At 39.7% G+C, this 17,878-nt stretch overlaps 1 protein-coding gene across 2 annotated transcripts in view; it reads right to left on the minus strand.

The window, feature by feature from the left end:
* Nucleotides 1–16,716, minus strand: part of FCHSD2 (FCH and double SH3 domains 2) — a 156,629-nt gene extending 139,913 nt beyond the window's left edge. For both annotated transcript variants that reach the window (XM_026082655.1, XM_026082654.1), the window contains exon 1: nucleotides 16,623–16,716. In XM_026082655.1, the coding sequence (XP_025938440.1) occupies nucleotides 16,623–16,678 (56 nt within the window). In that variant the 5' untranslated portion in view covers nucleotides 16,679–16,716. The remainder of the gene's footprint in view (nucleotides 1–16,622) is intronic.
* Nucleotides 16,717–17,878: the final 1,162 nt, after the last annotated feature.

Raw genomic sequence — 17,878 nt, forward strand, 5'->3', positions numbered from 1 at the left:
AGTTATCATCAGCACTGTTCTGGGTGGGAGAGAAGCTTATTCTCATTTGGACTCAAGTAGCTAAACCGGAGAAGGCTTAACACGCTATAAGAGAAATGAGGGGCAGCAGCCTTCGAAGATGTAATTCCTCTCAACCATTTTACTGGGAAATAAGGCTCCAGCCAGTAGAGAGCATTCAAATAATTCCCCTTATCTTCTGTTGACGGAAACTCTCCTGTTAACTTTTTACTTTTTTAACATACGCTCTTTAATGCTGTACTGTTAAAAACCCTCAATAAAAGTTATACAATTTAAAATACATATATATTAACATATACTTAAAATGCTTGGTGCTGTAGTGCAAACCCACAAGCAGACTGTAGTTTAAACAGGAGTTATTTTAGCAGCACATGAGCTTCCAGTAAGTCAGGAGCTTTTTTTTCCATAAAACTATCAAAAATGACCAAGCAATTCTCTTCCAAGTTTCAGTTTTAAATACGCTTCAGGACTCAGGTTTTGTTCCTCATTTAAAATGTTCTAATCCCCACAGCCTAGGACAAGCAACCCTTTCTCAAAACACGAAATATCTTTAGCTCATGCCCGAACAAGGCTCCTCAAACAATGCGCCCAGAAAAAAAGTTCAGACAACATTAAACAGCAAGCAGTGTACACACTGCAAATCACATTACTATAGTCTGGGATTAGGATGAGTTGCCACTAGCAACAGAGCTAAAAAAATAATAATAATAATAATCTGCCACCAGATATAGAGAATTCTTGCAACCTCAAACATAGCGAATGTTTTCAGCAATTTGCTTCAGAAAAGTAGGAGCAGTCCAGCAATGGGATCTAAAACAACAGCATTTTCCCTTTAATAGAATTTAAAAAAAATAATAAAATAAAATAAAAAAGAACAACCAGAAAGTTGCTGGTGAGCATGAAAATTGGATTCATTCTCTTTAATACAGAAGTGCAAAATCATTATAGTATTAGCAGGTACAATAAATATGAAGATTGTTTTCTAACTTAAATGTATTTCAAGTGATTATTAATGAGTTTTTGCTTCAAATGGAAACTAAAACAGTAAAAAGAGACAATTCAGATAAATACAAAGCTACTTTTTATAGCTTATCCAAGACCAATTCATCACATTCAAGATATTTCCTATTTACAAAAGCACTAACATATTATAATTCAGAAAGTCCACTTGGAGTTTTTGGAAAACAGGAATATAATGAACTTCCTTGATTCCCATTTGCTTGACAGCTCTCTGAGAAAACACATTTCACCATTAACACAGCTTGTTTTATCCTGGATCTACAAAATGTTTTGTGGTAGGCAACAAGAGTATTACAATTTTTATTTATTCATCTGTCACTTTTTAGGAATCTTGACAGTGCCACCCAGTAGTATTACACAGACTTTTTTCCTTTCTTTACCTATGATTTTAGTATATGTACTTCATATTTAAATCATGCACTTCACAAGGTTTTATTTTCAAAAGCATTGACATTAAAGCATTAATGATGAAAAGTTGTGTTTTAATACATCATGCAACTAATATGAATTACCAAAACTTTCTTTCCTCATAAAGCGCTGTTGCACTACATCTTAACAGTACGTGTGCCTTATTCTTCCAATATTTTAAGTGAAAAAGCATAATAGTTCACTCAAATCTGTTGTCCAATTTGTAAAACGTATCCGTAGATCAAAGCCAGAGCATTCCTTATACAGTTTCAGCGTGAGAACGCAAGCTGCAACTCAAAACAACTCATCCTCACTTTTCAGACGATTTGTAGACCTCAGCTTACTTCAAATTTACTTCAAACTTACTAAAATACCGTTCTTAGGAAGCGCGTGGGCGCAGGCCGTATTCACACGCTATTTACACCCCAACCACACTCGCTGTCCGAGGTGCGAAGCAATGCGTAGCTTCGCCCAAAGCTGTTGCTGTTTAAGAAACAGCCGCTCTCTGCTGCACGGCTCTCCTACGTGTGCCAGCACGCGCGACAGCCGGGCTGGAACGTGCCCACGCCTCAGCCAGGTCAACGCAAAGTCTCATGATTTTGCCAAAGAAAGCGGGTTCGAGCTATTTAAGGCTGGTTGCCACCCCGCAGGCCAGAGGAACCCATCTAACCGCTTACTCGCAGCTGGGCGCACTTCTCTGCGCGATGTTGTAACAAGAAAGCACGTTCATGCCCACCTTTAAATCTTCTTTGAACGATACTGTTCACACGTTTTCTTCTATAGATATTTAGCCTGCCTGTATCTTGGATGCAAGAAACGGCTCCATCGGTCACTGGGAACTGTAAAATGCACCTCCTCCTCCTGCCCCCCACCATCCTCTCACCAGAATCTTTCCCTGCCAGAATAATCCATCCAGGATAATGTACTGCTACTATGGGCTGTGGTCCGCACACACCACGGAAAACCAACCATTCCTACCGCAGAGGACGCCCATTCTAAATAAGCAATGGAAAACTCCCTCAGTTCCCTCAGTTCAACTTGGCTACGGTGTCCCCGGGCCAGATGGGACTCAGGGGCAGCCACAGGAGACACTGAAGCAGAAGTCCTTGCTACACTTCATGGCAAATGCACTTCACTTTCTGAATTTGGTGTCGTTGCTGAAAGAAAAAGAAGTGACAGCAGCTATATTCCTGTCGGTGGAGTATCTGCTGGTTGGAAAACAGAACTCTAGTAATCCCTTACTAATTTCACTTGCCACCAGGACAGACAGGGCACTGCCCATCCTTGAACTGTTTCTTTTCCAGGTCAGCTTGTTTCCTTTTCTGAAAGGATGGCATTACTTATTCCAACCTATTTAACCTGGGCAGCTTCTTCTGAGTAGAACCACTCCTCTCCCATCCTGCTTAGATCACTCCCTACCCAGGGAAAGGGAAGCTGCCGTCCCACCCCAACCCTTTTCCACAAAGCGAAAGCTCCGCTCAAGTCAACAGCGCCCACCAGCCCCTTGAACGAGATATTTAAGTGAGCAAGAGAAGCCTTCTCTTTTGCCAYGGGCTTTGCTTGACCTTGCTTACTTACCTGCAAGAGCACCAGCTACTACGAACACCTCGAAACAAGAAGCAGGGCAGGAGATAATCTTCCCCAAGGGCAATTACAGCTCAGGTGCCTAACTGGGAATGAAGAGTCGGTTTATAATTTAGCTATATTGGAAAGGTATTACTGATGAAAACAGCACCTTTCCTTTGGGGGGTGGGCAGGAAGAAGCGTCTGGCTCTTTTTCTGGAATGAAAAGCTCCAGTTAACAACGGAAAGCATTTGCTAATGCAGGGTGCCTCCACGCTGGCAGCTTGCCAGCGCGGCTAGGTAAAGGTAAGGCACAACTGATTTCAAGCAACTAGCCAGCTACGTCAACAAAACGGGGGCTGGCCTTCGTCTAGCGTAATATCGCGCTAACCTGCTAGTTTGAAAAAAAATAAAATAAAAGCTTCAAAATTTTCAACAGATAAACTTCAGAAGCAGGGAGATTCATTTGCTCACCTCAGCATAGAGAAAGCRTTTGGATGCCCCTGGCTTCACGATAAAGTCGCTTTGGCTAAAGAAGACGCGGCCTTGGTTACTGCAATTGTTTTTACCTGGACAGCAGTATTAGAGGGCACCTCCGCATGAAGGTCCTGGCATTACCCAGCTCCAGCAACTGGGGAACATCAAAGCACCGCTGCTAAGCGAAGTGAACTTTTCAGGGAAGATCRAAGCTCAAAGCGCTCCACGGTCTAGGCCCAGGGTATTTCAAAGACCACCCAAAACTCCAGAACCAAGATCCCTGTCGACGGTCCCATTTCCCGGGCACAGCAGAACTCTGCAATAATGGTAAACCTAGAAACACACTCGTAAAGATGAAAAAGAAGACAACAACCTCTCACCAAAGCAAAGAAAGCCCAGATGGGAAGCACGTGCAGAAGCAAGAATTAGAGAATGTTTCATCACATTTTAGCAATGTACTAGAAGATGCTCAAATACTTTGTGCAGATTTTTATACTATTTCTTTACTACTTAATGTCCACTAGGTGCTACAGAAGTGAGAAAAAGAGAGAGGATTTAATTCCCCTGACATTAAGAAGTGATCGAGTAACTTCTCCAACAACAGACTGGAGTACCAACTTGAACTGGCCTTTGGATGCTGGCATCAAAATGCTGCAGATTTACTAATGAAAGACTCATTTAATGGCAATGGGTTACATACATGTGCCCAACAGAAAAGCACAGGCCTCAGATGTGTAGAAAAACCAGAGTATATGGCCTTCTACACTATTTATTAGCTCACGGTAACGTTAACATTCAAAATTATTGGGTTTTCTCAACTACATGAAGAGCGCGAACATCATTTAAGCCCTGCGTAAGTTTTGACAGATTAGAAACTTGTAGGCAGCTACTACTTTGAAAGCCTCCACATCTGTCACTGAATCATATCAAGCACTTCTGCACTTTCTGCACCGCTAGCCCRGAGAAAAAAATTCAGACGCCCGAGAAGGACTAATGCACTTCCCAAGTCTGTTGCACACAGAGTTAGTGATCTGAAAGACTCGACACCTCCCACCAGACTCATTACACCTTTCAGTTCTTCGCTTCTGTTTGAAATACATTAAAAAAATAGCTAGGAAACAGATACACACTAGTCTTACTGCAACTGCCGGGAAGAGACTGCAGAAATTACTTCTCTTTCATCTCTTTTCTGCCAGTGGAGAGGAAAACGAAGGATTCGGGGAATTGCTAAAACTCCCTCTAACTGACCCAAAGATATTAGTTACACGAAACATTTTTGTACCTCAAAAATTAATAAAAAATAAATTAAAATAAAAATAAAATAAAAAATAAAAATGCGCTTGCTATAAAGAGATCCGAGTGTTCCTTTAACAGCAAAGGACAGATCATACTGCTCAAAGATCTACAAAGGAAATCAAACCATAAGCTTAGAACCATTTTGTTCAAGTTCACACATCTTCCTGTTACCCTGCTTAYGCGTATCTGAAAAAAAGAAGCTAAAAAAAAACCCCTCAGAATCACTAGAGGCATTGTTTTTTCCTGTGTGAATTCTCAGAGTTTTACTGGCTTTATTTTCTAAYAGAGAAAGAGAAGAAACACCATTCAGTGTCAAAAGATTTGCAAACAACCTAAGGATAGCGCCAGCAAACAGAATGAAATTCTTTTCGATACCCTCAGAATAGCAAAGTACAACATTGAGCTGTTACAACATATTCATACGCTAAGCTACCTTGCTCACAGGCTTGCCACGTAGTTACGCTACTTCAGCGCCGCTCGTGATCCGGAAACACAGTCCCGTTCAACACCCTTGCCATCTCCAGGAGCATTAAAGCGAAGGGAAGAGGTGTGGGGGGGTGTTTTATAGTCCTCTGCTTGAATCTGCGTTACCGGCTATGCTACCGCTGAGCCTGAACGAAAACGGCCTGCCTCTCGGGTTCCTTGCTGTCTGCTACGCTCACACGATTTTATCGATTTAGAGTGCAAAGGCAGCAAGATCTTCTTCCCAGTATTGTTTGGGCATAAGTCCAGACACGGACTCGCACACCTATAGGAAACGTAAGGCCTCCGTGGTCAAACCGTGGGAGTTTGCCTCCAATCCAGTACCGGGGGAGGACAAACTACAGTTGTTAGAGCACGTACGCCGCCTTGTAAAGCAACGCCGTAAGCAAGCAGAGACTAGCTAAACTCAACTGGACATGGAAAGAGCAACTGCTGTATGGCATTTCATTTCCTGAAATAAGCAGAAAATAGCCAGTTTCTATCAAGGGAATAGTAACAGCATACAACTAATGCATGGCTGAGTTATTGGGTAGATACCCCAGGGAAAAAAGATACCTTGAAGGCACATCTATTTTTAAAGAGCTCCTATGTATTCCAGCGTTGCTGGTATAGCGAATTGACTAAGTTTATCACCTTTTACTAGTACCACAGGAGCTGGCAAAATAAATTTGTTAAAACCCAAAGGTCCAGGCTTTATCGTGACATGCACTAAGAAACTTGTGACGTTCCTGCTTCTTCATTCCTTTCTTCTCTCCCTTTTGTAATCTGGATGAAAAATAAACTAACAGTAATTGAAAGTAATACTAACGTTCTCAAAAATGGTGTTTCTGGCTTGGCTTCCCACAACCAGATAAACATGTATATACTGTAGCAGCTCTTGTACAGAAACTACAAATGCTTTCCTCTACACGCCATGGGTCACACGCAACTAGAGGGCCTAACAGAAGTGTCGTGAACAACAAGGAGATATGGAGGAAGTTCAAAACCAGGACCTATTTCTAATTAGGTGTTACCAGACAGCTATATTTACTTGTCATCTTATCCAGTGCGAGAAACCTTCATAAACAGCAAGCACATTAAAATAACGTAACTTGTAAAGCTGCTGCCATCTACGCCCCCTCCTTTCACTAGCGGCAAGCAAAGTACATTTAGAGACGAGACGCCCTAAATCGGGCTGAGCAGACACCAACAACATCAAAAGCAGAGAGAAATTAAGACACTATAATGCTATCTGTCATAGCTTTTCCGATTTCTCTCTCCACTGTCTCCCTCGGTTTTCAGGAAAGAATGGACAAATGCGGAAGGGTTTTAGATTAAGCATTACAAGAAACACAACCACCTGACACACAGGGAAGTTTCAGCTCTGCCTTTCTCAAGATAGCAATTCCCAATTCCTTCAAGACAAGGCAGCTATTTCACTATGCGATGAAAGTTTTAACACATTCGGGTGGGTTTCATTTCAATTTAAAAAAACCCAAGCTCTCATCTCTGCCCTTCTCAAACACAGAATCAAAACCAAAGTACTTCCTCCTTTTGTGCATTTAGAAAATAATTTTAAGTAATTTCTCAAATTTCCAACCTTTCTAAATAACGGCAGGATTGCCTCACAAAGGATGCAAATTCATTTACACCCACAGTCAAATACCTTTAAAAGCACAATTGATCTGAGATCAACTTAAAGTATCACACACTCAAGGGAAATTGTGGTTTGTCTTTTGGGGGGGCCGTATTTTGTCTAGTTTTGTATTTTCTTTTAATATACATGCAGAGTATAGCCGAGCCAACAAATAACTTATTTATGCCTGGTATTGTATGTATTTAAACACGGTCACAAGTGCCAAAATTCCCTTCGCTAACACCGACTCGCATGTGGCACGCAAGCTAGAAATAGTTATACTTAGTGGCTTGACGGCCATAAATCTTCGAAAGTCTTCTGCACGGCTGAGCTCTTCTCATAAAACCAGGCAGCAACGCATTTTGTCCCTCTCATTAAAAGGATGCTCGCTGGCTAAAGCACAGGGGGATGGAGATGCGTGCGAACAACGCTGTTGTAGCCACTGGAGATGGGACCTAACGTACATTCGCGTGGACACAAAGAAAGGAACGCTTAAAATAACTCGAAAGACCGTTACAGGCAACATCGCTGAGCGTTAAGTAGAACTTTAAAAATCTAAACATTTACAATACCACACAGGAAATAACAGATTGCAATGGATTCTTAGTCACTTTTACTCTCTTTCCGCAAACATCAGTTGGCAGCGCAGGATTTATTTCTGAAATGCAGCTGAATGCTTACAAGCATTAATTCAATAAAAAGACTCTAACTTTTATTATTCATTCTGGCAAAATGCTATCAAAACTTTAAAACTTGCTTACAAAAGAAAAAAACAAAACCACACACACACAAAAACACTGCTTCGAGCTATCACAAAACACAGTTTCATTTACTGCAAATATCTGGCTGGAATAACTTCGGTTCAGGCTAAAGCTGATTAGGATTTGCTATGCTTCCCAGCTTTTTTTTCCGGCCCGTTTTTTAAAATAGGAATGTAGAACAACTTTTTTGTGTGTTCTTTCACACTACAGCAAATAGCCTGCGTGAGCAGATTGAACAAGCTGCTCCACTTTACCAACATGAAAAAAAATAAAATTCAGGTGCATATTTGACGGAAAACTAAACTTACCAACTATAACACAAGATAGAAGCAAAGCAGAAAGTCCACTGGGAAGAGCAGAAGGTTCCTATACCAAACAAGCTGAACTCAGTGACCAATTAAGGATGACAGGCAAAGTAATACAGTACAAAGCTCCCTGCAGCCAGGATAACTTCTCTACACTGGTCCATATCCGAAAGATTTTCTTAAGGAGACCTAAAATTCTTCTCCGTTTGACCTCTGCCTCCACCATGAAGAAAATCTACGCAATGTATAATTCGATCATATAGTTTCCCTCATTTGCGAGCTTCCCGCTCACTAACATTGAACGGGCACAAGGTTCTCAAGGTCCAACTAAAGACGAGACCAGACCATTCCCTTTTGGTTGCAAAGCTGAGCTTGACCTGAATCCAGAAATTCAGATATTAAAAGGAAATTCACAAAATGCACCATCAGGACACTCTACTATAATGTAAATTTTTATAATGTAATTTTTTTACATTTCTTAAGATGATTTTCAGCATTAATCTATGGTAAAGTTTAACTGGACTTTATGAGACAAAATACACACCGGTGCCAATTATATCTGTTAGCAAAAACATAAAAACCCCTTCAAATACGGTAAAAGCTATCACATTCTCAGAGACATAAGCTTCTGAGAAAGATGCTTTCTTTTTTTATTGTCTGCTTTTTAAAAAACTCCAACCCTGTGACACCGTCTGCATCAGGGATTTTTGGACAAGGTTTTACTTCCTTCTGAACTTCAGTTCTAGGGCACAAACATTGGCGTCACGAAGAATCAGTGTTCTGAATGCTCCAGCAGGTATTTTCAGCAGCACAAAAGTTAAACTTGTTCTGAGCCAGCTCGACACGGTCAAAACCACTCCGCTGGAGGAGTTACAGCGGTGCGATGCTGTCCGCTGCCGTTCACCATACCCTTTCGAGAGGCAACAGAAGGGAATCCGCGCCCTTAAGTCAGGTAATACATCGGATTGTGAACAGGACCAACACAAGGTCGCCTTCGTTTGCAGATGCGCACCTCCACATTCACGAGTGACCGCCAAAAATAATTTTCAGAAGACGGACAAGTGTTTCTCTCTGCGTGTGCAAGAAATAGTAGATTCAGAGGATGCAGTGCCCTCTATCCACAGCCTAAATGTCCCAAGCCACCGCAGATATTGCTTACAAAGTCTGTAGGTTAAGCTCAGGAAGCTGAACGCGCTGTCTGCAAAAGATGCTGAAAGCACCATTAGCAGAGGGTGCAAAACCTGCAAAATAAACCTTTTCCCACCAAACACGATGAAACAAAACAAAACAAGACACCATAGGAAATTAAGCCAGGCTACACCGGTTGTCTGGAACGGTAACTATGCTCTTCCTCTTTCCACCGCAGCTTATCACGACATTTGTGGTATGTCCTGAACACCTTCGATTCCCCTTACGTACAGGGTTTCGGAAGTAGGATTAGCTCAAAGGCAAAGGCTTCCTCACAGAATCAAGTCCAAGATTTGGGCCCGTGAAGCCTGAAGAGCTTTTTTGTTCCTTTAAAATTACCTCTACCATATATTCCAATTTCCATAACCGACAATCAAGCAAGCTAAGTATACCTTGCAGTGTCGCAGTGAAATCGGTCACAAAGACAACTTTGCACAAGTGTATTACAACTGCTACTTTTCTAGAGCTCTGCCAAGTAGCGTTTAGGAGAAAAGTGATAGTTAGCTTAAGTAAAGGCCATACTGGAATAAAAAAAAACAGAAAATCAACTTCTGCAAGCTAAAGACCCTTAAAAAAAGGGCATTTAGTCAAAACTGGAAACGCAACCTTTAGCAAGGAATGCATTTTATTAGTAGTCAAAATCATCTTTTTATCATATCCCCAGACAAATGCACACTAAAGACATTGTGCTCACTAGCTAATGCGACAAGCCTGAAGTCTCCTGAAAGCACCTTAGGCAACACAAGCTCTTAATTTCAGAGTTCCAGAGCATGTGTTGGAGTTGCTTTAATAAACAAAAGTTCATTTAAAAAAAAAAAAATCAAAACTCAAAGGCCAAAAGAGGAGGAAAAAATTCTTTCCCAATTAATGTAAGAAATGGGTTGTTGCTTTCTTTTTTTTAACTGTTACTTCCACTACAAAAAAACAAAGAATAAACTAAAGCTTCATAAGTTAATCAAAGACTGTAAGGCTACTTAGAAATACTGAAACAGATACATTACTTTTTATATGTCAGGGATAAAAAAAAATGAAGAAGTGTGGTCCCTTTCTGAAATYCGCTGTGCCAAGATAGGTTTGAATCATTGCACTGTGGCTATGTTTATACTGAACCTTATTTTTTTGCTGAAAACTTGGACTTCCACACCCAGTAGGCAACATTTTTTTTTAAAGTACATTCCAAGCTTCCCTCAAACAGTTCCAGTCAAAACATCACCAGGATTTAATTCCGTCAAGAATGTGAGCATCTCATTTAATGACTGCCTAATTAGAGGTAACGTGCCCAGACCACATATTCTGTGGCATCTTTATACGGAATATCGTTCAGAAGCAACACCACCAGCTTTGGAGAGAAGTTCTGACTCTTCTGCAGATTTAGCATTATAGCAAAGAACGGCACTGTGTATCCTCAGCTAATTAAAACAGAGCTTGAGAATAATAAACTCTTAATACTCGCTAACGGTGAGGAAGATCATCCCACGAGGGAAGAAATACCATCAGTGCCTAAGAAAACTGCAGGTTTTACTTTTAAAGAAATATTAAGCCTCTAGATATAACAGTTGCACAAGGAAAACTCTTTCAAGTGTGAGCCAAACCTAAACTAATACAATTCAGTTCACACAGTTTTTGTGACTTTTTTCTGTTGTTTGTTGTTTTTCACTTCGCGAGGCTGCAAAACTCAGAAYGTGTAGGCACAGAGAACCAAATACTCTGCTCCTACTTAAATAAAGCTGCAAACACTGGAGGCMAGCATCAAGTCTGCAGTGAACAACCTTGGAAGGAAAAAGAAAAGGTGACAGTGAAGGACAAATTTCTAAGGAGCAATATAAAGGAAAAAAAGACGACCTCCTTATGAAAACCTCCCAGGTAGGGCAAAGAGGAAGTTCTGAAGAGGAATTTAAAAAGGCCTTATCAGATACCCACTAGCCAGAGGCTAACACACAGGAGAGCCTAATACAGGGTTCAAGAATACCCAAGCAGGAATTGCATTCCCTGCAGCTGGAGACCGGAAAGAACAGGAAAAAGAGGTAAACTTTTCACTACTATTTTGCCCCAGGTCAGGAAAAATAACATGCTCTCAACTTCTCAGAACCTTTTATGGGATTCTACATGTACGCATATAAAAAAATACATTCTTTTACAGCTTTCCCCCCCATAGTCACATATCCTTTTGCAGCACTATCCACACTATAACAAGACTTTTCCTTAACAGGAGGTTAAATGATCTGTGTTGCAGTTGCTATATTAGATGCTATATTAGATTTGCTGCCTTTAAAATTGGAGCTGCAGTTAGTTTCTACTTCGGCAGTTTGACTCCCAGCCAATGTTGCCATAAACCTTATCACAGACCTACCAACCTAATCAGCGAGATTACAGAAGCACAGTCAAATTCCACTGGAGAGTACAAAGTATACTCACGGCAAAAGGTTACATGCAACTTTATTAACCAGCGCATAATTCAAAACATAAAACAACATGTTAAAACCAACAGCAACTAGATATCTACAGATACCTACTCATTCATACTTTCTTTTTTTCTTAGTATCTGCACTGTTCAGTTATACACAGGCTTGTTGCTACAGGAATGAGACACCAAGTTAGAGACATCCAAAAAGTACTCTGTCCTTGTACTGGACGCATAACCAAAAATCCCCAGTAAGTTGACCCTTTTCCTCACTCACAAACTCCCATCTAACCTGCCGTGTCTCCAAGGAGCAAAAGCGAGTGACAGCCCAGTTGACAGGGCAACAGCTACAGYATCTTGTATCAGAAAAAGGTCCAGATTGATAAGGAAGACCCATAAGAAAAACTCCCCACCTAGCAAGTAAATACAAAGGCTTAAGAAACCCAGCACACCTAAGCTATACGCTGAATGTTGAACACCAAAGCATCCTGGAAACAGAGGTGATTCCCAAGAACTAACTAATATTCAGGCGCTCAGAACTGGATAAAGGAAGGAATAGGGAAGAGATGTGAAGTATCAGGGAGAGGGAAAAAATTTTAAAAAAAGATTTTTTTAAAAAAATGAAAAATTGTAAGTACAGAACAATCTTCAGAGAAGAGACCTTCGGAGGAGAGAATGGAAATACAGGACATACTATACAAAGGCAAGACAGCAGAAGGAGAAAGGTGAATGACAAAGAAAATACAGAGTGCGAGGAGAATGCGGTTTTATGAGAAAAAGGTGAATGAATTGAAGAATACGTTACAGTGAGATTTGCTAGACTGAACAACGAGGAGAGGAAGGTATTTAAAATAAGACAACAAAGTAAGGAGGGAGAAATAAAAAGGACAGAAGAGTGAGACAAACAGAAGGAGGTATTTCTCCATATATTTGCATGCACACCTGCGAAACACATGGAAATTATGAGCCTATGATTTTGGCAATTCCTTTTACAAATTGAGTTTAGCCRAAAGTGATGAAAAACTAAATTCAGGACCCGGCAAATGAAAGGACTACTTTACTATTCCATCTCAGCCAGAAATCATGCAAATTTTACATCTACTTTCAACACGCCGCGCTCTCAACTAACTCCAAACGGTGAAGCAAACATAGGATCAACACATCCAGGCAGCAGAAAATTAGTCARGACTTAAATATTTAAGGTGGCCTTTCTAACTGTGCAATTCCCAAAGCCGCAGCTGTGCAGGGGACGTTTGTTTCCAGGTGGGCGAGTTTCCTAATCCCCACGGCTCAGCCAGCCCCACGGCTCCTCGTGCTCCTACAGGGAGAYGGCAGAAATAGTTGGCACGTGGGACTGGCCCTTCGGCGGCAGACCGGACTTTTAGAACAGCTTAAAACAGCCGTGTAACGATAAGCTCATTCTCTCTGGCAAAACATAAAAGCAAAGAAATAACAACAGGCATTTTAGAAAACATTATCAAAAATTTGTAAGGGCTATAAAACTCTTTTGAGCGCCAGGCTTTGAGATAACGTACAAGGTAAAGCAACTATAACAAGTTTATGAAGTCTACAGCATATAAATACGTTACGGAAATATTAAATCAAATTCAAATGTGGATCACACGAAGTTCTTCACAATTTTGCAGACGCACGCACACGCATAAAAGGAAAATACATCTATATCCTGGCAAATTAAGGGCAGATTCAGACTACAATGCGTGACTTATTTATGACCACCAGTGAAATAAGGCAATGTTTAAAACCAAAATAAAAATACATGAAAAACTGCCAACACCTCTGATAAATTCAACCATTCATAACACAGTTGGCCACTGGAAAAAAATGAATTTGCTGCCTGAAAGCAGCCGGGTATGGCTAGAGTGAACAAGCATCCCAAAACGTCTAAGCCGTAAAGAAACTTTGAGGGATTTCTGGCTCGCACCAGCAAAGCCTAAGTTTACCTTTCAGGGAAAAAAAAGCTCTTTCTCCATCATGGCTGCAGAGAGACAATGTTTTTATAGTAATGCCAGCACGGATCTACCACATGAAAGGACATGGTAGTTTTAGCGAACTACAAAAGATAAACATACGCCATGCCTAAAACTTAGCCAATGACCCTAGAAGCATCACGAATCACTTGCTCCACAAATTCCTCAGTCACCGTGTATGAAGAAATGTAATACCAAGACCCAAACAGAGATTACAAACACAAAAAGGTATCTTTAAACCTATTGGCTAATACATTTCATTTTTTTATTATAGTCAGGTCATAAAGATACTTCAATTTTACTGCTACCAACCTTTCACAGAAAAGGGAAAAGACAACACAGTTCAAACTACAACGGATACTAGATTGCAGATATTATAATTTTACGTTGTGTCAAAAGTTGTTCAGCTCCCAAGAAGGTTTTCCACTCAACTGCTTGCATGCAGTTTTGCCAAGCCCTAGGTAAGCGTCTATCCATTTCCATCCTCAAAACATGTCGCCTTTTCTTCCCTGCCTCCGTGATACGGAGCTACATCCTTGGCATGCAAATCCCTATATTACCACTCAAAAAGACGACATATTTTAGATTTAATGAAACATGGTGGTTTTGCATACAGCCCTCAAGGAAATGAAGCTGCTACAGAGAGGGTGGAGAATAGGCAGTTACACCTGTATGTCTCAATTCCAACCAGGAAGAGTCCCTTCGGGAATAAACAGTAGTTCAATCTTCATTGTCTCCAAATGACATAGTTTGAAGTTTTCAACTATAAACATTTAAAAGAGTGTTCGGTTTTGCATAAAAATATCAAAGCTATTGAAATGGAAAGTATGTTTATGATCTGGTATGTTGCCAATATCATCTGCTAACACACTATACAATGTATTTTAATAGAATTCATAAGAGAACTTTCTGATCTTTTCCTTGAATCACTTCTTCATTACAGATATTTAAAGTTTTATTCAAAACTGGACTGAAAGGATATAAAGAATGTAATTAAGGACATTAAATCCTAAACTAGTTTGGTTTTTTTACATGGCTTAAATGTTTGCAATTATATGCTAATAAATACAATAACTGTTTGTAGCAATTTAACCTTTTAAAATATGAATTCTTAATCACTAAATTGTAAACCATGTATTCAGAGTTTCTTGCTACTGCTGCAGCAGTTAAATTTGTAGAATTTAGAGCAGCGTAACACAGTACGAAGCTGCACTCTTGCACTGTTTGAAAGTTCAAACAGCGCTACAAAAGGAACAGAGCTCTCAAGGCTTGGTAAACAAACAGCATTCAGTTAAAATTTAATACTTCTGGATAATGGTAGAGTGCTTTCTTTCAAAATAATTCTTTGTGCAAGAGACAAAAGATCCTGTGCGTGGTTCCAACGACCACTGCTGTCTGGAGCGTTCTGGAAGCACGGTGCGCTGCAGAGCCGCAACGCAGCGATAAACACATGAGTAATGGGATGGGGTTGACACCAAACTTCTCACATGAGCGTCACAAAGCGGCTGATTCAGTATCAGGACTGCACAGTGCTCAAAACCGAGTTCCTCCTCGACAGCTAAATGCAAATAAAAAGACCTCTGCTTTACAAGCCAAGATAATTTTCCCCGCAAATATTTTTAAGCAAAAATTCTCTTGTTGCCTCCTATTCTGCAATCTGGTATTTGAACAAATCATTGACATGATGGAGCTGTCATATTCTATCACATCATTCCATGTTTGAAGAATATTTAATCTGTAAATCCACCCAGTGATTCTGCAAACACAGAACGCTTGTAACAAGAATGCTGAACAGAGACCGCGTATATTTAGTGACCATGTTAATGAATTAAGTACATTAATCCAGTTTCTTAATCGATAGCATTAACATTTAGAAATTAAATGAACTTTAGAAATTAAATTATGTTAAAGAAAAGTATTTTAAGCCAGCGTTTTCACATGTTTTCCGGTTTTTGTGCCAAAAGCTATAATAATGCTTATGACATCTTTCAGCAGAAATTCAGACTTACGTCATTATGAGCCCCTGAAAAATAGGAAATGCTAATAAAAACTGGACTAGAGCAGCAGTATCTGGCCTAGATGTTCTAAAAATAAGTTTCTATCCAGGGGGAAAATTCCTCAGATCAATCTATTGCTTATCACTCAGCATTTGCTAGTCAAACACTGCCCAGCCACTAATTTTAATCTAAGGAAATAAATGCTGTGATCTTTCCCAGACAGAAAAGTGTTTCAATATCCACAAAAGAAAAAGGGGTGAGAGAAGACTGAAGCCTGGACACTGATTTATTAAGAGAGGACACCGAGAGCGAGACAAACAGTACGTCATCCGTCAAAGCTGCCATATTTGCATTTTATATACAAATACAAAGCAAGAAATCTCATTTAACTAATTAACAGGTGGAATATACGGTGCCAAAAAGAGAAGGATAGCAGTGGACTCACTGATGAATGCTTTACAGAAGAACCATTCTAGAAACTGATCCTCTCCAAATGGAATGATTAATCCTCCATGTAATTCCAAGTACCCCCTGTCTCCATGAGTATTTTGCTAAAAGCAAACTTTCACGTTAAAGAGAAGCAATGACATTAGTTAAAATGAATAATAAAACCCTGCAATTTATGTCACGGAGATTCTCCCTACTGATTTTAGCCTGTAAGGAGTTTTAGATTAAAAATGCAAGTATCTTCTTCTAAGTTTCTGATAAAAAAAGAAATCCATTTAAAAGTGCTATTCAAAGCCATCTGTAACAAGACGTAAATCAGCAGTGGTTTCAAAATATTTTCGATAATTTTAGCAGCCTCTTATAACTGGCAAATCAAATAAACTATTACATAGAGGAATACTGCTGAAAAGACCAATACTTTTTGCATGTTGTTTGTGACTTTTTTTTAAACATTTCCCCCATTGAAGAGAAGAAAAAATGGTTTGCATTGTGTTAGCTCCAGTTATAATTTCCAGCTGTGTCAAAACTTTAACAGCCTAAAAGCAGGAAATCCAAAGAGGAAATTCCATCGTCAGTTCCTGAAGTTTTGTAACTCAAATGTTCTTCCAAAGCTAGATCTTAAAGGAATTTTTCGTAGCATTTTCTGTAACCTTACCTGATGTCTTCAAGTAGCTCACATTCTGCCTGATGCTTGGCCTGAAGTTTTGTCATCTGCTCAACCTGACTGTTTTTTAGCTCTTGTGTAACTTTCACCTACAAAAAAAACACAGACCATATATATTTTCTGTAGAGGTTAGGTCAAATTTCATCAMGAAAAAAAAAATTCCCTCATCAATTTTGAATTTGCACGTTTCAGTGAAAAATTAGAACACAGAATTAATAATGCAGTTTAACCCTATTATTTCAACAAATGCTCTAACCCCAGCAGGCCTTCATTTCATGCGTCAAAAATCTCAAACTTATGCCCTACCGTTAACAAAAATGCTTTTTTTTTTCCCATAAAGCTAGGAGGATGATCTGTGTGGGGGGAAAAAAACAAGCTTGAAAAAGGAAAGTGGGTAACAGGAAAAAAATTGACGGTGTGTACATTTAGCACTTCAGCACAAGCTACAGAATTTTGAAATGTGTCTTAATTAAACTGTCCTACAATTACTATAATTAAAAGATAGCTTACACATAAAGTTACTTAATTGAGCATCAGAGCAAAAGCCCTTCTACATAAGACACTTCGTAAGGTTGGCTTTAGGTTTTTAGTATTATGTAATTTTCCTTTGAACCTCATGATCCTGAAGATTTCAATAATTTGGGAACCCATTTGCTAACTTGTAAAAGGGCAAAAGACCAAGATTTGACTTAGGCAAGGGAACCTGGATTTTTTTTTCTTTTTCCTTTTTTTTTTTTTTTTAAAAGCAAGCGGTCTTGGCATTTAAGCCCTCTAGTGATCACAAGGAGACCACGTATCGGCCTAAAAAAGCGATCACCAGCATATCAAAAGACGTTATGCATTCATGAGGACAGAAATGCATAACAGTCACTGTAATGGGGGAAGAGAAAAAAAAAAAAATGAAGAGAGGAGGTAGACACAAATCTCCCTCTTCTTATTAGCCAGGCAAAAAAATCTTCCAAATCACACCGGCTAGGAAAAGCCTCCTCAATTTTAAGGCTGAAGGGGGGAAAAAAACAAAAAATAAAAACCTACAACAAGGGCCCTTTAATCACAGCATTAAAGTCACGTTTTTCACATTAGTGCCGACGAGATACTGAAAGTCACATGTGCATCCCTGACTTTGAATGAGCAAAAAATAATCTATTTCTAACATTAACTTTCAACATTTTTATCTGCATGTGAAAAAAACTATTTAAAAACAAACAAACCCACACAAGATAACCCATGTAATGGAAATAACCTCA

This window comes from Apteryx rowi, unplaced genomic scaffold (genome assembly GCF_003343035.1).
Source record: "Apteryx rowi isolate R43461 unplaced genomic scaffold, aptRow1 scaffold_587, whole genome shotgun sequence".
NCBI lineage: Eukaryota > Metazoa > Chordata > Aves > Apterygiformes > Apterygidae > Apteryx > Apteryx rowi.